General features: G+C 44.6%; 7 protein-coding genes across 7 annotated transcripts; 5 read left to right on the top strand and 2 right to left on the bottom strand.

Moving 5' to 3' along the window:
- Window positions 1-449: 449 nt before the first annotated feature.
- AOL_s00079g143 (uncharacterized protein) lies at window positions 450-901 on the top strand (the record flags this gene model as incomplete). The annotated part of the gene is made up of 2 exons (XM_011124018.1): window positions 450-511; window positions 667-901. The coding sequence occupies 2 exons, from the start codon at window positions 450-452 to the stop codon at window positions 899-901; spliced, it is 297 nt and encodes a 98-aa protein (XP_011122320.1).
- Window positions 902-3,660: 2,759 nt separating this feature from the next.
- On the top strand, window positions 3,661-7,649 carry AOL_s00079g142 (uncharacterized protein; the record flags this gene model as incomplete). The annotated part of the gene is made up of 6 exons (XM_011124017.1): window positions 3,661-4,492; window positions 4,558-4,811; window positions 4,880-5,014; window positions 5,069-5,178; window positions 5,235-5,324; window positions 5,387-7,649. 6 exons carry the CDS (start codon window positions 3,661-3,663, stop codon window positions 7,647-7,649), a joined length of 3,684 nt encoding a protein of 1,227 aa, XP_011122319.1.
- A 754-nt stretch (window positions 7,650-8,403) lies between these two features.
- AOL_s00079g141 (uncharacterized protein) lies at window positions 8,404-9,506 on the bottom strand (the record flags this gene model as incomplete). Its single annotated transcript, XM_011124016.1, has 2 exons — window positions 8,404-8,976; window positions 9,066-9,506. The coding sequence occupies 2 exons, from the start codon at window positions 9,504-9,506 to the stop codon at window positions 8,404-8,406; spliced, it is 1,014 nt and encodes a 337-aa protein (XP_011122318.1).
- A 554-nt stretch (window positions 9,507-10,060) lies between these two features.
- Window positions 10,061-12,557, top strand: AOL_s00079g140 (uncharacterized protein; the record flags this gene model as incomplete). The annotated part of the gene is made up of 7 exons (XM_011124015.1): window positions 10,061-10,208; window positions 10,345-10,465; window positions 10,566-11,169; window positions 11,232-11,462; window positions 11,533-11,740; window positions 11,843-12,254; window positions 12,401-12,557. The coding sequence occupies 7 exons, from the start codon at window positions 10,061-10,063 to the stop codon at window positions 12,555-12,557; spliced, it is 1,881 nt and encodes a 626-aa protein (XP_011122317.1).
- Window positions 12,558-13,329: 772 nt separating this feature from the next.
- On the top strand, window positions 13,330-14,394 carry AOL_s00079g139 (uncharacterized protein; the record flags this gene model as incomplete). Its single annotated transcript, XM_011124014.1, has 3 exons — window positions 13,330-13,489; window positions 13,573-14,146; window positions 14,214-14,394. The coding sequence occupies 3 exons, from the start codon at window positions 13,330-13,332 to the stop codon at window positions 14,392-14,394; spliced, it is 915 nt and encodes a 304-aa protein (XP_011122316.1).
- Window positions 14,395-15,114: 720 nt separating this feature from the next.
- AOL_s00079g138 (uncharacterized protein) lies at window positions 15,115-16,831 on the top strand (the record flags this gene model as incomplete). The annotated part of the gene is made up of 5 exons (XM_011124013.1): window positions 15,115-15,185; window positions 15,299-15,414; window positions 15,492-15,706; window positions 15,783-16,116; window positions 16,221-16,831. 5 exons carry the CDS (start codon window positions 15,115-15,117, stop codon window positions 16,829-16,831), a joined length of 1,347 nt encoding a protein of 448 aa, XP_011122315.1.
- A 439-nt stretch (window positions 16,832-17,270) lies between these two features.
- AOL_s00079g137 (uncharacterized protein) lies at window positions 17,271-18,960 on the bottom strand (the record flags this gene model as incomplete). The annotated part of the gene is made up of 3 exons (XM_011124012.1): window positions 17,271-17,773; window positions 17,832-18,543; window positions 18,622-18,960. The coding sequence occupies 3 exons, from the start codon at window positions 18,958-18,960 to the stop codon at window positions 17,271-17,273; spliced, it is 1,554 nt and encodes a 517-aa protein (XP_011122314.1).
- Between the last annotated feature and the right edge of the window lie 2,246 nt (window positions 18,961-21,206).

The raw sequence follows: 21,206 nt of genomic DNA, 5'->3' as shown, positions 1-21,206 counted from the left end.
CGTGGGTTAGCTTTTAGTCAGGTGTGTGTGTGTGTGTGGTGTGTGTGGGATTTGTTAGTTTCCGGCTGGGTGGGAGAAGAGGATACTTTGGGTAAAAGGTTCTGGCCAAGGTCCTTACGTTTTGTACCACCCACTATTCATACCACATACACACATTCATCCTACACTACATACACCCATACATCCATATTACCAGCATTCTTTTTCTTTCTTTCTTTAGTTTTCTTCCGAGGGTGGTATTTTGACGGGACAGCGGTTTTAGGCGTTTTCGGAAGCACAGTGACGACTTCTTTTTTTTGTTTTTTTGGAGGGTGTTGTTTCACCGGCTTGCCACAGAATTGGGAACTGGGGCCGGTTTTTTGTTTTGTTGATTGGATTCTGTTGGATCGATTGATTGATAAGATCGAGACGAGGTGGACTATTTGATAAGATCGATCGAAGGATCCAAGATGGCGACTTTGCTGCCGACGGTGCCGTATTGGGTGTTTTGTGTGTCTGAACCGGTATCGCTGTGAGCACTTCCCCTCCCTCCTCCTTGTTATATTCATTTATTATTATTATTTTATAAAACAGTGAATGATCTCTGTTATTCATATTGAAGTTGGAAAGTCATTTTAATTAATTCATACCAATATTAATACTAATATTGATATATGGATTGAATAGTGTCGCCGGATTCGCAATTGCGATCTTCCAGCCAGAGCGGTTCGTAGCACTACAACTGCCAAACACCGAATCGACGGACCTCTCACCGTCCGGGAAGTTGATAGCATGGCAGACGGGGAATCTATTCGGAATCATGGCGATGATGGGGATTGCCATATTATTTGCTACTACGGAGGTAGTAGTGGTTAAACGCTACCTTATCGCGTTGCTGCTGGGGGATATCGGACATCTGTGAGTAATACTTTCTATACAATATCACACATTACTATACCATAAAGAGGTGAATAGAGAGGCAAAAGATGGTGATTAATGTTGGAATAGGACGGCGGTGTGGTGGATGATGGGTTCGTATGAGTTCTTTTCGGCGCATCGGTGGAATGGGTTTACGTGGGGGAATGTTGGGATCACGGTGAGTACCTCTTATTTATATCTACACATACACCCGAGAGCTACGCTAGAAGGGTCTGTGTATAGTATATATAGGTATATACAAGATATGGACGGATAAAATGCTAATTGAAAATAGTTTCTACTGGCTCTGGTAAGAATTGGTACGTTGGTGGGGTTATTTGGTGAAATTAAACCTCAGCCGTCGACGGTTGGGAAGGTGAAGGTGAAGAGGAAGTGAAGTCTTATATATATACACACTTTATAGTTGTTAGGAGAGGTGTTATGAAACGTGTTTATGCCTGTATTCGGTCAGAACCCCAATGACTCGGTATAAAACAGTATATCTAGCAAGAAAATTACAAGTTTGCAGGGGGGTTTTTTCCTTTCATAATATCGGGGAGGAAAGATACTCCCACTGTGGGTATGGTAGTATTTGTATATATATGTGGAGAGAAAATGGCGATATCACCGCCAACCACGGAATTTGCCTCATAGTGGAGGAAAATGTGTTGTAGTCACCATATCAATTTACAACAATGTGATATTTTGGAAGAGTTGAATTTGAGGTGCAAATGGGTTTATATCGGAGGGGAAAGAGGTTTACAGACGACAGAGATTGATCAAAGAGCTTGATATTGAGGTTTGAACGATCGGGGGAGGCGGGGACAGTGCGGTGTATAAGGTGCCAACACTTGAGGGGTATACAGATGCGACCGACCGTGATGCTTTTATGATATCACATTACATTCGACTGTATACATTTCTCACCCAGTACGCAACGAAGTCTTCTCTTTTGATCTTGATTGTAATGGAAGAGGACGAATTTTTTAAAAATTAGATTTGGAATTGTATCAATGCTATTAGTTTTTTGTATTTATGTTAGGGGGGATGAAAGGATCCAGAGAAACACTATTATAGACAGTACCTTTATACTATAGATCTTATCAGATAAAAAATCCAATTGTATATATATGTACTAGACAAAATAGAATAGTAAGATCTAAATATGATTATCTAAGGATAGTTATAATTTACTGGAGTATGACAGAATTATAATTACATCCAACATGAGGTCAGACCGGCCCTGTGTTTAATGCCATAGATTGCATAACCCAGCTTTCGAGGCTTACATACTTACTATACTTACATACATACATACTTACATACTTATGCATAACATATTAAGTAAACACGATTGTATCATATATACAATGCTCAGTCAACTCGACTCCTCGGATATCTACTGAAATCAAACGTGGCGGATTTAATGAACGGGAAAAGCACCTTCGCCTGTTTTGCCTGCATTTTATAGAGACAAGTCAGTCAGTAGGCAAGTAGGCAAGTCGGGGTGGGTTTCATTTGGTCTGTCTGGTTTTTTTTTTGCCGCAACCATCAGCAACCACCATCCTCTTTCCATCTCCCATCACCATCCTCACCATTCTTCTTCTCCTCATCCTCCTCCTCCTCTTCTTCCTCCAACCCCCCCCCTTCTTCGCCATCAACATCATCACCATCATCATCACCAACATCAATCATACCCACACCTATTTTTTAGTCTCGTGCTTAGTCTGTACTAGTCTTGTTGGGTCTAATCCGCTTTGATAATTATTAACATTCCACTGTGATCAAATTCATACATACATACATATACATTCATACGTACCTACGTACATACATACGCCCGAGGTCGAGGTTGAGAGAGATAGAGACATCTAGAAAGGCCAGTATACGTAAGTACCTCCCTATCTACCTATCTACCTCCCTTGATGCCAATATAATACAATATCACGATACATCTTCGTTTCTCCTTATCACAAACATTCAAACACCCGTACATACCCTGCTCAAAACACATCGTGCCGTCCCGGAGGTCATGCAGGCCCAGACCGGGTCGTGATCGTGCTCGTGCACTGACTGGCTGGGACTTCGATTGAATTAAACTCACCTCCCTCCCTCCCAAAGGAAAAAAAACCCATCCCTGAGAGCTAAGACCAATACTGATACTAATGCTTAGTCCATAAGACTGCTCCTGTTAGTCCTGTCTCGTCCTCGTCCTCGTCCTCGTTGAGACAAGTGCAAATCAGTCTGCAGGTAACGCAGACCGGACAACACGCCCGGCTGATAAATAACACGCACAAAATCCAACGCCAAATTGTCAAACTTGTTTCCTTTTCCATTTCCATTTCCATTTCCTCTCCCAAAAGTCCAATCCAACAACATCTAACACACAAACAACAAATTTCTCCCCCATTTCTGGCCTCCCCCCATCATCTGCCTCTCTGCCAGTCTTCTCCCCCCTTCATCCCCGTCCCTTTTCATCGTCTCTCTCCTCAACCACATCCCCTCCCGCTCTCAAACCACCCTCATATCGCGCGTCTCATCGTGCTCTTTCTTCTCATATCTCTTTTATTCGCGTATCTTAATTATTCCCGGACTTTGTTTTTCTCATCTCTCCCTCCGGTCTCCCATTTATTTCACGCATCCGAACTACGCTTTCGTCCAAAATTCCAATATTCCAACACACACTATCACACACACTCTCACACACCCATACACACCTCAAAATAAATATATATAATCGAAACAAAGGCTGGGTAGAGATAGATGTCTTCGCGAAGAAGACAGTCCGTTGCCTCTGTTACTCCTTCCCTCTCTGCCGCCGGTGCTGGAACCCCTACCGAATCCGTCAGGTCTGGACGCAGTACAAGAAATCGCGTGACCGTGCACGGTAAGGACGTGGACATGGCCAGCGACGGTGACGCTGAAACTTCTTCGCTTGAAGAACAACCCACCAGAACCTTGAGAAAGCGCAATTCTACCGCTGCTCTCATACAATCCACTTCCAGGTCCACACCTTCGAAGCAGTCCGATACATCGTCCCGTCGTCATTCCACCCGTATCGATACCGTCGCTGCCGCAAAAAAGGACCAGGCTCCCATCACCCCCCAACCAACACGTGGGTCTCAAACCCGCCGCTATATGGAAGCTGCCGAAAAAGCAAGGAGCGCTGCCGCTAAACTCCCAACTCAAAAGATGAACAATGGAAAGCAACAAACCCCGGCTTCCACCAGGAAAGGCCGGGATGACTTTGAGCTTTCGGATTCCGAGGAATCCAATGGCGACCCAATGGATATATCAGACAACGAGAAAGCGTCTTCCCGCGGATCAGACCGCCAGATCATCGTCCCTGCGATCAAACGTAAGAAGTGGGCCACCCATGGGATGTATACGGGACAGGAGACCCAGATTGTTGGCAAGAGCACGTTGAAGTCAAAGAGGGGACAGAGCGCTGTGCGGAAAGAATCATTGCCGCTACCAATGTATAAGGGCCTGACGACTATGGAGTCTGACCGTGACTTCGTCCTCCCCTATACTATATTTAACCTCGACCCTTGGGTCTATCCTAAGCCTCCTGGGTGGAAGAGCCTCAAGAGGAGTATGTAACCTCTCACTTTTCTCTCTCTCTCTCTCTTTTGATCCGAAGATACTAACATTTAGTAGACATCTTCGTTGGGGAAGCTGCCGAGCTATATAAACAACAGAAGAATAGCCGTAAAAATGCCTATCAAAGCACCATGTGCAATTGTACACCTGAGTCAGGTGGCTGCGGACCCGGTTGTCTTAATCGGGTTATGTACTACGAATGTGACAAGAACAACTGCAGCCTCAAGGATTGCCAGAACAGACCATTCAGAGATCTCGCCATTCGTGTTGAGAACGATACTTGGTTCGACGATGGAATTGAAATCATTTTGGTAAGTATTGTTTCCGTACAGAGCTTAAAACAATATTTTTTTTATTAAAACTAACGAAATTGGTATAGACTCAAGATAAAGGCTATGGTCTTCGTGCCTGCCGCTCTTTCGGCCCCAACCAAATCATTGTCGAGTACATCGGAGAGATCATCACCCAAGATGAGTGCGAGGAGCGCCTTCACGGGCCTTATAAGGACAATGAGGTGGGTTGAACCACTTAATAAGTACTGAATAAAGACTAACAGGACGAATGACAGAGCTACTATCTTATGGAGTTCGACAATTCCTTGATCATCGATGCTACTCGGGGTTCATTGGCCAGATTCGTCAACCACAGCTGCTCTCCCAACTGCAAGATGGAGAAGTGGTGAGTAACAACTCAATTTTAAGAGTTTATGAAAAGGCGTAGCTAATTCAATGTAGGATGGTTGCTGGTCAGCCTCGTATGGCCTTGTTTGCTGGTGACGAAGGTATTGAAGTTGGCGAAGAATTGACTTACGACTATAACTTCAGGTATGTTTTTTTTTTAACACTTGAAAAAAATATTTTTGAGCTAGTGCTAAAAAGGTGTATAGCTGGTTCTCCGGTGGAAGCACCCAACTCTGTAGGTGCGGAACCGAGCAGTGCAGAGGTTTGGTCGGTAAACGCAATGAACGCCGTATTTCGACACCAATTCCAGAACCGGCTCCCAAGCCTGTCAAACGAACCAGGACCGTTAAAGCCCCACCAAAGCCCGCGAAACGCGAAATCCGCAAAAAAGTCGTCAAGGCATCAAACGCTCGAGTTGTCAAGACGAAGAAAGGACCTGCTGGAAAAGCTTCAGCCGCAGGACCAAAAGGACGCAAGACTGCCCCCAAGAAGGTTGCGGTTAAGCCCAAACCTGCTGCGAGGATTCTTGCGAAGAAAGCTGTTGCGAAGAAAGCCGCGACAAAGAAGGTTGCAGCTAAGCGAGTCGCTAGGAAGGCCGCTGGCGTCAAAGCCAAGGTTGTCAGAGCTACCAAGACCACGAAAACTACCACCACCAAGGCGGCTAAGGGCAAAGCCAAAGCCACAACCGTTAAGAAAACTACAAAGACGACAACGAAGACCGTTCGAGCAGCGAAATCTGGAAAGGGTGCCGGAAAGGGATCTAAGCCTAGAAAGGTCCGCGCTTCTTTGGCTACAGATGGCGAGCAGCCTCAGGACGTCTTGCCGGAAGGTGTTGAGGGCGTACCTGTCGATGGTGAACACAAGGAAGGAGACGAAGAAACACCAGACGTACTCAAGAAGCCAAAGGAGAAGACACACCGTGTTACAAAACCAAAACCACCACCAAAGCCAAAGCCGGCTCCTGAACAACAAGTTGTTAAACGTCTCAAATGGGTCGATGGTCAGCTCCGTGCTGTTGAGATGCGTTTGACACAAGCTCCTCCGGTTCAGAAGTCTCCAGCTACCACTCTCGGAAGAAGAAGGCTGGATAAAAAACCAGGTGACGGCCAGCTAGACGATAGCATTCTTGGGGTACAATTGGGCCAAAAGATGCAGCTCAAGAAGATCCAAGGCCGAGGACTCTCGCCTGGATCGGCTGCTATCGACCCTGCGCTTGTTGGGGGTACAGTTGGCGATGGAGACGAATATGTCATTCCGGACTCTCAATCCCCTGAGCCGGAAGTTCCAGAAATGGATGAGTACGACTCCGAGGAAGACGATTATGCCAACGACCTTAACTTCGTTAAATGGCCATCTGCAGTTGCTCGCGCGTATGGTATCTCGGATAATGCTCTGGGGCTGACGACCTACCGCAAGATCACCGGTTATTATACCAAGATCACCGAATTCGATCAAGGACCGCTTCCAGATGAGCCTTCTTCAAAGTACACTTATGTCAAAGTTCCCCGAACCATCCGAGTTCAGCAGCAATCGCAGTGGGAATCCGACCCTGAGCAGGAAATTGAGAAGGCAACTACCGGGCCACCTCAGTACGTTCGCATTGGCCAGTCCTATGTCTTGTACACCAAGGAAGTAGCACTGGGAAAGCTTGGGAAGGCGCGAACATTGTACATGAGACAGCACGGTCGCTACAAGCCATGGAAGGCAGATGGACCGCTACCGCGAAAGACCTTGAAGGAGAAGTTGAAGCTTAAGCAGAAGAGGTTGCCGAAGCCACCACCAAGAGACGGCTCTATGAGTCGTGGTCATCATTTGGGACCAGCTCCACCAGGTATTCTACACCACCCAGATTACTCATTCACCACGCATGGTACACCTGGCATCTACGAACGCCCTGATTACCGTCCTGGTTTCCGCTCTCCGAACGCTTTCTTGAGCGCTGCGAACTTCGAATACAATACCCTTCAAACGCCTTTCGTCGAGTCCAGCGATGATATGAACACAGATCCATCGCTTAAGCGCAAATTTGGCATCGGAAACATCCTCAACGAGGGTGATCTCGAGTCTCACCACCAAAAGCGTCAGAGATATATTAACCCTGACGAGGATAGAGCAACTTATGCTCCTAATCCATTCAACACTTTCACCACACATGGCGATGTCACCTTTACGGAGGCATCTGCACCTCATCTTGTTGCCCCTGTCACAGACCCACAGCTCTTAGACAGCAATGCTAACATTGAGCCTTCATTTACCACTGGGTTCGATGGTACCGGCGGGTTTGTGACATCGGGTGTCAATCCTGAGGACCCAGGTTCCCCAAGCCGAACTGGGCCGGATTTTTCGCAGTTCGTTGGAACGTGGCCACCACCACAAACGGCACCTATTCGTGATGAGACATCCCCCTTACCTGAAGTTGATCCGGCGGTCAAGGCAAGTGAGCTTCCACGTGTTGAGCCTTTGCTTTAGTACAATGCACTGGGATACATAAGTGGAGGTCCTTACTTCCGCCACAATTTTTGATACTGGGGTTTTAACTTCCTGTACAGTACGGTTCTGCTTTTAACATCTCTTTTTGTTTTATTTTCTCGCGCTTTATCTTACGTCGTTACTGCTGTGGATGCCTTGGTTTAATGCTTCTTCTTTTACTCGACCGACTCGCCACGACTTTCGACCGACCTTGACCTCTTCAACAATTCTCAGCTTTACTCTTTTTTACGTGGTTCGTTTTATGGAGGATGCTGGTATCTTTTTTGCCTTTTTTCTTTCTTTCTTTCTATTATCATTCTACGTCTCACTCTTTCATGTGACCTAGTTTTTTCCCCCTCTCTTTTCTTCTATTCTTCAACTAATGGGATGTAATTCTTTTTCCTTTTCCTATAACTGTTGATTCGGGTTCGAATTTCGTAGTATTGGAAGGCAGTGGGCGCGGCTTTGCGGGGGACTTATCGGAAGTTAGGTAATGGTCGATGCATGGTTGCTATATTCCATTTCCATTTTTATACATTACGAGCTCAGATTGAATGGGGGATGATGGATAGACCGAAGGTGTATTTGTAAAAGCTGGTTTTAATGTTATTTAGTATGTTTAATGGAGATTTATTTCTACTACAACGTGATGTTTTCGTGATCGTGGTTCCAAATGCTGGCTGCTCGATTCTATAACTCTTACGTAATACATATCACATCTATACAGACTTTACATATTTTATATCCCATTTAATCAATCAACCAACTCCTCCACTTCAGCCGCCGTAAATCCGAACAAGTATAGTATATCCCTCAACGTCCTAGAATTCAAATGACTTGGGGCCTCCTCCTGTACCTTCGGTTTCGCATTAAATGCAACTCCAAACCCAGCTTCCCGCATCATAACCAGATCATTAGCACCATCACCCACCGCCACAACCTGTCTCAAATCCACCCCTTCCTTCAACGCAATCTCCTTCAACAACGTCGCCTTCCGTTCAGCATTCACAATATCTCCCAATACCACACCTGTAAGCGACTTTCCATCCGCCGAGACTTCGAGAGTATTGGCGTAGGCATAATCAAGGCCTAACGAAGATTTGACCCATTCCGCGAGTGGTTGGAAACCACCGCTTAAGACGGCTAGTTTACATCCTAGCTTTTTGAGGGCTTTGCAGAGTTCGTGGGCGCCTGGGGTGAAGGTTATTGTGCCGTTTGATTTTAGGGTTGTGAAGACGTCTGAGGGGACGCCGTTTAGGAGTGCGGCGCGGGAGCGGAGGGAGGCGGTGAAGTCGAGTTCGCCGCGCATGGCGGATTCGGTTATTGCCTGTTTGAATTTGATAAATTAAATATTAGTATTATTAAAAATCATCTTTTTTGATAACGGAGTTTTATGGGAAGAGAGGGTTTACGTACGGCGACTTTATCCTTTACACCGACAAAAGCGGCGAGTTCGTCGATAACCTCCTGTTCTATCAATGTAGAATCCATATCAAACACCACCAATCTCTTATGTTTTCTAAACACACTATCCTCCTGTAATGCCACATCTACATTGTATATATATTCAAACTCTTTTAATTCGCTATATCCCTTCAACGCTCTGATTTGTATACCGGAAGAAGTGGGATCGATGATCGTGACTTCGACTGCTGTGGCTGTGGAGAGGGAGTCGGTGGAGAGAGGTTTCCAGGTATCCAGGAGGAGGTTGAGATAGACTTTTGTGCAGAGACAGGAGAATGCATCGCGGATTGTTTCGGTGATGTATGTGGAGTCTATGGTTTGTGGTGGAGGGGTTGATGGAGGGGATTTGCGCGGGGTGGAGGAGAGGAGGAGGGTTGCTGTGAAGTTTGACATCTTCCCTTTCTTTCTTTCTGTTTTTTTTATTATTCAAAAAAAAGATCGAGATGAACTTGGAAATGAAGATTTAAGGAGGGAAGAAAGGAGTATAGCGGAGAAGGAAAGTTGTATATAGCCCTAGAGTAGAACGGTGAAGTTGAGGGTCTGACATCGTGAAATAGATTGTAGAAGGAGGAAGGGGGAGAACGGGAAGGACGAAGCGAAGGGAGATGGGGTTTAATTGTGTTGGGCATTGTTGCGATGTCGGGGATCTAATCTAATCGGATCTTATCTCTAACGAATGAGGTCTTATCTCTTACCCCGGACTTCTTCCAGATCTACCTTAACTTAGGATCTTATCTGGTACCTGAAACACTGTCATATAAATGGCCCAACTCTCACGCAACAAAAAAGTCGCCGCGCTGTCATATTATAAAGCAAAACACACCTTCAACTTCAACATAAACCCCCCACACATGCCAACATTCTATATCGATATATCCTTCATTCCATTCGAAAAGGAGCGGCTGTAGCCGGGGTTGGCCAAAGAGGGTGGACAAAAACAAAAAACAATGTTTACAAAATCAGAATTGTCGGGAATATTACAGGCTTTACAAACGGTCGAAGATGCAACAATTATTCCTGTAAAGTCCGGCGGAGGGGTGTGTTCTCGACAATATATTGTTAAAGGATTGAATGGATTAATCGATAGTGGTAAAAGTAATACATCTAATCCTTTACTTTCCTTCTTTCTTTTTCTTCTTCTTCTTTTCTTTTCTTTTTATTTTTATTTTATGTTTTGTTTTTTTCTAAAGAGGACTCGAGCTAATATGCTTTATATCTAATAACACTCTAGATAGAATAAGCTTCAACGAAGCTTCGAAATTACTGGATGTTGATGATAAATATATCTCGGCGATAGTATCTACATTGCTAGAAGACGAGTGGGGGCTAAACGGTCGAGAAATAATTCCAAAGTATGTATATCAACACCTCCTAATGGAGACTTCTGGAGACTTCTCGGAACTAAAAAAAAAAGACCGTATACCTAATGCAAAAAACGAAAACGTACAATAGACAACCCTTTGCACATCTCGAAAACACGCTTCGAAACCACTTGGCTTCGAGAGTTGTCACCGTGATAACATATTCACGCGAAGAGAATATTACTATTGAGTTCTTGAAAAAGTTGGTGGGGTATTTGGAAAGAGAATGGGATTTGAAGGTTCACTGGTTGGGGGAGAGGTATATCTATTCACAGAAGTTCTTGGAAGAGGTGGTTGAGGGGGTTAAAGATGATGTTAAAGATGCCGAGACCCCGGTTGAATTTGAAGAGCTTACGGTGGTGAAGGAAGGGAACTGGCCCGTTGAGTTCGGGCAGAAGGTTTTGGGAAGAGTTGGGAAGGAGGATTTTGATGGTACCTGGACTGGGGGTACTTTTGTGCCCTCCATCTACAAAACACATCGGCAAGATGAAGTTGTGGATATCTTGCAGAATGAAGGGATTATAGCAATTAAGGCGGTGAAGAGGGGGTATATTGACAAACCGGATGAGTTTCTGAAGAAGAGGGTTGGGGAAGTATCACTGCTGAAAGAGCATTATGTCACAAAAGAGTGGCTAGAGAGCGTTACGAAGGCCGCGGAGAAGGAGTTAGAGGATACTGGGATCACGAATGTTAAGGTATGCGTCTCTGTCTTGCTTCGGTACTTTTAGATTACAATGATACTAATTATTACGTTTAGGGACTGGTGGGCAAGTTGACGCCTGAAGAGCAGTTGAATGTTCAAGAACTGTTTAGGAAGAAACAAACGAGGAAGTTACTCGAGCATGGAGGCTGTTTGATCACCAGAGAATTGCTTGATGAACTGCTGAAGTCTTGTTTCGGATATGCAAAAGAAGAAGCGGAGAAGACGTGGGCGGCCACTGAAAAAGGCAGGCCCATCGCATTGACATCCATTACTTCCTGGAGAAGTGTATGTTTCCTGGGGAAATATTCATATGCATTCATCTTCAAATGGAAAGAACTAACGAAGCTGTCGATAGTTATCTGCATTCCTCATGAAAGATGACCGATTGCTACAGGCTGCATCGGATTCAATTGCTCAAAGTTTCCTGCCAAAAGTATCTGCGAGCTATTCGGATCGAATCGGCGAGCTGAGAGAGATGGCAAACGCGGCAGCAAGGGTTCAATTTGTGGATAAGGTCTACCTTCGGTTTGTGATTAATCGTGCGGCTATCGAGAAGATACAAGGTACGTATGTGGGTTTTGTAAAATGTTCATTCCCGACCTCGTTACGAAAGGTATCATATGCCTTACCGTTGTGATATTTATAAACTAAAAAATGTGAGCTAGATGCCGGAGTTCAAGGGAAACTGGCACAGGATCTTATGATTTACTACCAAAAAATGACCGTGGATGGCCTGACGAAGCTGCGAGACCGAGTCGCGGATACGCAAAGCCAGCGAATGAACGAACGGATCGAAGACGCCATATCGACGGTCACAAACGTCTTTAGTTCAGATGACATCAAGCCAATCGCAGGGTTGCATGTTATCCAACAAGAATTGGAAAGCTTGATGAAAGACATCGGAGTCAACCGATCAACCGGCGAAGAATTCGATGCTTCTGTCAAGAGCAAAATGGAAGAAATGCGGAATGAACTTCGGGTGCAGCTGGAGAAGGCCTCGGACCTCTCTTTGATGCTCCTGGTGGTGTTGATTTTGTTGTTTTCGGAGCACGAAGGGGGGATTTTACGGGCGACGGGGTACGTACATACATATTATTACCCTCTAATTCTGTTTTCCCATGCATGTAATGGCCATCTGCCCCAGGTGGTAGTAAGAAACATTCATGCATCCCGCGTACATCCTAACATGTGACTAATCCGTTTATTTCTGGTCCATTGTGTAGGAAATACGCACCAAAGATTCTCAAACAGCTCAGGCACAGGCTGACGGATTCGGACTACGAATTTCTGAACTATGTGAAGGGTGCTGTCATAGCTCGGTCATCCGTGGGCGGGGAGGACGTGGAGAGGCTTCGGGCGTGGGGATCCCCCCAGTCATAACTCGAAGGTTTACTCGAGCGTTCCTCATTGCATTGATCATATATTAGCAATGAGGTATTTGATATGTACATGGCAGAGTTCGAGTACACGGCACTGGACCCGAAAAAGCCAGATACGAAACCCCGCGGTCTACGAATCAGTTATTTTGCTTCTTTCCTGGCAATTTCTAAGCAGACCTGAAAATTTGCTGGACTTTCGAGGCCTCGCAGGCGAAGGAACGAAGGATGTGATTGGTCCAATATTGCGTGATGGTATGTTGCCATCCACTCGACCAATCAGGAAAGGGATTGGCGGCAGACAACACTTTTGCACTGCAACAGCCAGTCCCCCGGTGAACCCGATATAGGAGGCTTTCTATATATTATGGGGGACGGGATGACAGACTCAGTTGCTTAGACTGCAAATGCAAAGAAGGATTTGATTTGGAAGATTCTTTCTCTCTTCTTCTTCCTCTCTTCTTCCTTTCACCTTCTTATATCATCATTCTTGCCCTTACATCTCTATATATAAGGATACATACATCAGCCCTACACCCACCCACACTCCTACTACTGCTACTTCTAACCTACTACTCGTCGGATATTGCGACATACCTGCATCTATCATCTCATCATATCCTATACTTTAGCCTCTTCCCTCATCTTCTCCACATTTTAATTTATTTTTTTACATATATTTTATTTTATTTTATTATAATTTTATTATAATTTGAAACCAAACTAGGTATTCATCATACCACGGGTCGTATATTAAAGGAAATACATTCTCCACAATGTCTTCTGCCACCTCCCCCATAACTCCAAAGTCCGAGTTTGCAGACAATGAGTCTGGCTACTCGAGTGGAAGCGGTTCTGAGGAACTGCCAGAGGTTTACTTCACTGCTCCACACCTCAGGCATATCAATGCCATGCTGGCTAAGCTTGAGCCATTAGGTAAAAGACCTCTCTCACATAGAATATATTACCTCGTTACAATATTTTATCAGAGATATTCTAACGATTTTTCTATATTGTAGATGTCATCCGATGGAGCATGATTACTTTCCCAAGCCTCTTTCAGACCACCGCCTTCGGTCTTACTGGTCTTGTCACTATTGATATGATCTCTAAGATCGCTCTCGAGCAAAACATCGACCATCCTGTTGACCTCATCTTCCTTGACACCCTATTCCACTTCAAGGAAACACACGAACTCGTCGAAGCTTGCCAAAGACACTATCCAACCGCTAAATTCCACATCTACAAACCAGCAGGACTTGAAACCGTTGATGAGTTCAACAAGCTTCACGGTGACAAGCTATGGGAAACAAATGATAACCTCTATGACTACCTTGCCAAAGTCGAGCCTGCTCAACGAGCTTACTCTGAGTTGAGGGTCAAGGCTGTCTTTACCGGTCGACGAAAGAGTCAAGGCGGCAAGAGAGGATCTTTGGATGTTGTTGAGGTCGACGAGGCTGGTTTGATTAAAATCAATCCTTTGGCGAACTGGACTTTCCCTCAGGTCAAGGCTTATATTGATGCCAATGGTGTACCATACAATGTCTTGTTGGATCGGGGATACAAGAGTGTTGGTGACTGGCATTCCACAAGGTATTTACCCATCACCACCCTTCTTCCTCATTACATGTCAACATTCGTACTAATATATTTAATATAGTCCCGTCAAAGAAGGCGAAGACGAGAGAGCCGGAAGATGGAAGGGACAGCAGAAGACTGAATGTGGAATCCACAACCCTCGGTCGAAGTACGCTCAGTTCTTGCAAGAACAGGAACAAAAGAGGCAGCAACAGGCACTTGAAGAGGCTCTGCAGAACGTTAAGCTATCTGCTCAATCATAGACCTCTTTCTTTGTAAAACAAAAAAAAATGCCTTGCTGTCTTCTTCTAATACTCTTTTTCTTTCTTTTTTTTTGAAATACCCCGGCGATGTATTTTAATCGCCTTGCAGAGCCCTTTCTCTTATCCTTCTTGTACTACACTTTTTGTTTGTGTTTTTTTTTTGCTCCATGATTCGGGCACTTTGGTTAGAGCGGCGTTCAGGCTGGGTTTACTTTCTGGCATCATTACTATTATATCACTATTACCTTACCATATCGATGCTCGAGAATGTTGTATTGTTAGGCAAAGCTAGCAGGGACGGACAGACAGCACAAAAAAAAAAGTGTTTGCTGTTTGAACCGTAATGTATGTACGTATCCATCAAATTCTAGCGTTTGCATCCTGCTGTGTAACTGCCATGATCCTTGACCGACCTGCTGTTTTGAAAGTGTTTGTCTATGTCATGTCGATGTGGAACTTCAGGCATCGTTTTTGTTAGGAGGGTACTTTTGTTCAACTTTTGGTGAGGGAACTGTAAAAGTGGACCTTCAGTTCTTTGATATAAAAACACTCCACAGCCACAACCACCACCACCAACATTTGCTTTCAACTTTCTAGGTACTGTTGACTGTTAGCTAACTAACTCGGCATCAATCATCCTTTCATCTCTCACCGTTCTTTCGTCCTCCATTCTCTCCCTCTTTCTCTTCCTACTTATCGTCGTCATCTTAATCGCTCACAATGTTCAGACGAATCAAACCGATCGAACATCGAGAGGAAGTAGACTTCCCGGTCGACTTGAAAAAGCTCGGGTAAACGATTTTTTGGATTTCTCCCAACACATACATATACATATGTGGAACGCTTTAGCTTTCGAAAAAATACAACTAACGATCTTTTAATTTTCGTTTTTTGAATGGAATAGATATTTTATCAACTCTGAAGATCAAATTCGTCAGATTGAAATGCCGTCGGAAGGGTTTGATTATCATGTTCATAGGGTTGAACGTGTTAATGAGAAGAGGAGGGAGGCTATTGATGGTATCACATATCTATCTACTCCATATATGCTTGTTATTCTAATAAAGAGCTTTACTAACGTCTGACGGATTTAATAGAATGCGTCCGTCGTGTTTTAGACACTCGTTTCGTCGAGGAGGGTCTTACGAAGCATTTTCTTCCTCCGGGGAGTACCCCAGGAACTGATCCTTGTGTTCCGATTCTTATCAGTAATGATATAGATGATGTTGAGAAGGTTTTGGTTATTATCGGGAATACTCATGATGATTTGGGAGTTTGGAGTGTTAGAGAGATGGAGGGGCCTAGTATTAACGTATGTATACAGCATCTTCCTTATCACTTTTATTGTTGGTCAAAAAAGCTGACGGTTGTGGATATGGGAATAAAAGCACGGTTCAATGATCTCTACCATCCGTAGTGCTAAGAAGGAGAAGTTTGGATTATTAATCCTGAATTGTGGACAAAATGTCTATTCTCCTGAGATGGGTCGGGCGGTTACTTATCGTTCCTGGAAAGCTGCTACGAAGCCGTCTCCGCATATCGATGAAGTGAAAAATCGAGTTCCGGGGCATGAAAATGTACAAAAGCATGTTGAAAGTGTTTTGGAAGAGCTTAAGGGGAGGTTAATCGGGAATGATGGACAGAAGAAGAAAAAGAAGAAGATTTATTTCTTGACTTATGGGTGGGGATGTTGGGGGTTGGTTAAGTATTTGGATGTGAACTGTATAGCCTTTGTTTCCTCTCCGGTTCCCCCTTTGGAATTTCTTAAGATTATCAGGTAAAAAATATATATACTAACTGGGAATGATTGATTGATTGATAAATAGTCGCAGAATGGAAATCCAGCATCGAAGCTCTTATTGCAGCTGAATCAACCCATACAGCAGCGGATGTTACTTCTCCCGACCTTCGTCACTTCTTAACAACCCGTGCTCGCGCCTACATTGTTCACTCCGATCCACCTGGAACATTCATCCCCGACAAGCGCTTTATCTGCCAAACTTTCTCTACAGCACAGATCTACTCTGAAACAATCATCCCGAATTCCTGGCACGATGTAATGCTCCCATGGTTCAAACGTGTCGAAGAAGATCCAGAAGGGTGTAACCCCGTCATGCTAGTTGACTGGGAGAGCGTAGAACGGCTGAAGGAGGGATGGGGTGGGTATACTGGATCTACTAAACCTAAGGATGGTGATGATCCCAATAAATGGGCGTTCGACGATGATGAAAGCGAAGAAGATCACGATCGTGAAGCGAAATTGGAAGAAGGAGGGAAGGCATTTGGAGAGGAAGGACTGGAGGATATGGTTGACTTGAGAGATGCAGAACAAGCTGCTAAGGCTAATAAAGCTTTACAGGAGAACGAAAGACCTGGAACTATGATGGATAATGGGTTGAAGGAGATGGGAGTTGGTAAGGCTGCTCCGTCTGCCTGAATTTCAGCACTTCCCTCCCCCTCTTTCTTCGTTCGATCTCTCTCGCCCTTTTTTTTTAAAACTCTTCTCGGTCTGGGGTGCGGTTTATAACATTTTCTTCTTTATCCTTGAGGCGTTTTTTAGTGTCCGGCGCTTTACGTATCTTATAGTCGGATATATGCTGGCGTCCATATGGCGGTGCTGGTGGTGGTGTTCCGGATTGATGACAGAATGGGATGGGGAAGACGTTAGAAGGTTTGAGATATACCCTCGAATTGAATGAACTTTTGATTTCGTTTCCAATGTCCCCAAGTATATATATAAATATAAATACAGTAGTAATACTAGGATCTTCTAGAGGTAATATACAATCTAGATCTATTAACTTATTCCCCCCAAAAGCAACTATAACTCCCAACAAAATCCCCAAATGAAGCACACTCAGAAGTATATCACAGAATTACTCTTCCATCCCCTCCGGTCCCATCTCCTTCATCTTCTCTGCCTTCTCTTTATCAACCTCCATAACCCACTTCGTATGCTCTTCCCAAGTTTGTTTATGAACCTCATTAAGTCGTTTATACCTCTCCTTCACCGTCGCCAATTCCTTTTCTAAGGTTTCAATCTTTTCAGCATCTTCGCTGCTCTTGAATTCAGTTATTGTTATTTGATCGCCCCTGATGCTATTTGTCGAGCTTGCTGTGGTGGGGGAGTTGAAGTATTCTATACCCCGTTTTATGGCATCAAGATCTGAAGCTGGTGAGAAGGGGTCTGGAGTTGGATTTAGAGTGTTGTGGAATTGTAGTGACATGGGTGGGAGGGTGGTGTCTACGTCTACTTGATTTCCAGAAGACGCCTTTACGGCTTCGTGGTATCGCGGTGGGATGATTGTTAGTTGTGAGGTTGTGACGGTATCTTCGCTGAATCCTGTCGGTGGGAGGACTTTGACGTTTGATATCGGGGCTGCATCTTGTGGTTAGTAATGTTAGGTCACCATAGGTGGTATTATAAGAGAAGTTACCTTTGTAAGTCGCTAGAGTACGAAACAATTGTCCTGACGCCGCATCCCAAACATTCACACTCCCGCCTTCAGAACCCGCTACCAGGTAATTTCCTTGGAAAACCACATCCATAGTAGTAACAGCCGTATCATGACCCTCCGCAGTCCATTTACTCCCACTCCCACTCGTAGCAATAGGTATATGTCTCTCATCCGCTCTATACAACGGAGAATCATACGACCTCTCCCCATCCCCCCCACTACTACTCTCAGCCGGTGAAGTAGTCCCATTCCCCAACTCCACAGTCCTATTCCCAACCTTCGAAAACTCCACCTGTTGAATAGAACCATCCGAAAACCCCACATAAAACCCTCTATCCACTGGATCCAACGCCAAACAGGTTGGAATACTGGATAGTGTGAAAGTTCGGAGTAAACTACCGTCTTGATAGTTCCAGACTATTACACTTGAATCTGCAGCCGCTGAGACGGCGAGAGCGGATGGTCCGGTGCCGTGGCCGCATAATACGGAGATAATGGGTTGTTGGTGGTATTCTAGGGTTCTTAATGGCCTTTTGGCAGATGACGGGAGGAGGAGGTGGGGGATTGACCAGACTAGGATGTTGGTGTCCAGAGAGCCGGTTAGGAGGAAAGTCGAGGTTGGGTCTATTGTTATACTTGTGATCTTTTGGAGATGGGAGAGTGGGGTTGAGGTATATCGGCCCGAGGAGGTCTACTGGTATAACCCATCGTTAGATTTTTGGGGATTTATGGAATTTTGTTTCTTTTTATGAAGGGGTGGTGATAGTACCTCCCAGATGTTGACCCTGCCACTGGCGGTACCCATTGCTACGATCCCGCCATTACTTGAGCATGTTACTGCGGTTAATTGTTCCGGTAGCGGAACAGTAGTTTCTAATGAGTTTTTGGTGCGGTTGTAGACATTGAGTACTGTTTTATCGGATTGAGCTGCGAAGATGTGGGTTGGAGATATGGCGAGGGAGTTGGATGGTGTGCATGACTTCTTGAACGTGGAGGTTTGGGTGAAGGAGTGGAGGTCATGGAGAGAGATGTAGGCTTCTGGTGAAGCGGAGGCGCCTGAGGAGGACGGGGGGTGGGAGGAGATGGCGACGAGTTCGGTGAGGGTCATTGTGGAAGGGGTTTATGGAGGAGATGTCAGAGAAGGTTTGAAGGTTTGAAGGTTTAGCGTCGCGAGTTCGCGAAAAGATAGCTTGGATTTTGGTGTAACGTTGGGTTGGAAATACCACACTTGGCAACACTTTAGAGAAGATTATCGGGTTATGATTTAAACGACGGAAATGAAGATGGGCTAAATAGTTCGGCTAAGGTACATGGGTAATCGAGTAGGTATGTTTCAAAGATACCGGTATATTATATAGTGATAAAGAAGAAAGAAAAAATACGGGTGCTTTAAGGTCGAAAACGAATATGTGTGGGGGGAAAGTGTGGATGATTATGGGAACGAGGCCAGACCAGTATGAACAGTTGTAATAATTTCGTTTGCACCAGGTATTAGGCATGTAACCCCCCCCTGTTATCTATATTCCGATGATTCTGATGGCTAGAAATTAGTACGGACTCTCTGTAGAGGCGATTTCAATCTCGGAGACCTAGTAGTCACGTCACTTTATTAACTACACTGCTGGCCATGCAATGGGCCCAACGTAAGGGGGAGAAATTTGGAACTAAACGAACCTTAAGATACAAATTCATTACCAGCTCTGGAGGCATCGGGGCATGCACATCATATCTAAACACCTATAAACAAACAGAGATATTAGAGGGCCTGTTATACTAGTCTCCAATATTAATAGACATCTTACATTAACGGTCCCGGAGATCCTTCGTTCGGGCTGTCGTCTGTTGGATATGTTTCTCAGATAAAACCTGCTAACGCCGTCGAGTGCGGATACGATGAGCTGTACTAGAGTGAGAACAAGAGAAACAAGAGCAATAATTGCTTCGTCGCTCAACATCTTTTAGCTGTTGTTCTTGAAATCGATCTTTGATGTTTCTATGCAATGCTTGGTACGGGGAATATATTCTAGGTCTGGGTACAAGACGAGGGGAATATTATGTTCTTTAGGAAGTAGAACAGGTGGTGGTGGTGCTGGTGGTATGGGAATGCTAAAGTCAAGCTCTGTAGTATCCTGGGAAATGGGTGGCTTTATATACTGAGGGCTAATTAGCTAAGCAATACTTGGTATTAGTCTCGTATTTCAGACGCGGTCCACACTTTGCATTTTAACTTGGTATCAGGAAAATATTCTGGAACCCGTGGTATGATCCGGAGGTGGCATATTTCCTAGGATAGAATAAAAATAAAATACGATTAGTCTGTGCAAAACTAAAAAAAAACTGAGAGCGGGATACTCGAAGCCAAAAGATATCAATATATCGCGATCGTTGGCGTTTCGAAAACCTTGAATTCAAGATGGTATAAACCCGCAAATATGCACATCGACGGAGCTCCGCCCCACAGACTTGCAGTATGGGAACCTTTGAGTACACACGGATTTACAAATCCAAGGGGTTTCCCCATGCATATGGTCTCTCTACATAAGGGAGCATGTAAATAGTCTGTACCCTGGGGGAGGCTGACCAGGGCCAAGGCTGAAGAACATGCATGAGTTGCCGTCGTCAACAGGCCCGTACGGGGTTTACGTGGAACCAATAACATTCGCCAATGATATCAGACCAATCAAAGTCGTTTCGGGATTTTGTATTTTTATGTTTTCTTTTCCAACTTTCACCAAAAAATGGGGTTTTCAATTTGCATAGTAAATTGGAGTCCAAAGAGGCTTTCAAGACAACCAGCCTTCCAACACATTAAAAAGTTATAAAATAGCCCGACTCCCACCCTCGAACAAAAGGTATTTCAGCAACAGCACTATACAATTATCTCATATCCTTAACGATTATAAAACGGCCTCATCGGTATATAATTTATATAGCAGCTGTTCCTGTTCGTCTTACATTCTATTCCAGATATCTTCCTTCTTATTGTCCTCCTTTTTCTCCTAATAATCCTATCAATTATTTCACCAGTGCCGCAAGGATTGAATATGCCTCGAGGACTACCTAAGCGGCAATGGGAAGCACACAAAGATTTGATAGAAAGCCTCTATGTCCACCAGGGCTATACATCAACCCAAGTCTGTGAATATCTGGCTAGAATGCATGGTTTATGCTTCAAGTACGTATAAATTCCATGCCCTGGGGGTTGTAGCACCTGCATTGAGGAACCCGGCATCCTTCTAGGCGAGTTTATAGGATTAAACTGTACTAATAGTAGTGAAAAGTGAGCGCCAGCTCGAATATAGGCTAGATCTTTGGGGGGTGGGAAAAAATCTAAAAAAGATAGACTGTCAGGCC

This window comes from Orbilia oligospora (genome assembly GCF_000225545.1).
Source record: "Orbilia oligospora ATCC 24927 unplaced genomic scaffold scaffold00079, whole genome shotgun sequence".
NCBI classification, from domain to species: Eukaryota; Fungi; Ascomycota; class Orbiliomycetes; order Orbiliales; family Orbiliaceae; genus Orbilia; species Orbilia oligospora.
The sequence above is the reverse complement of the archived record's forward strand: the minus strand, read 5'-3'. Positions and strand labels throughout refer to the sequence as shown.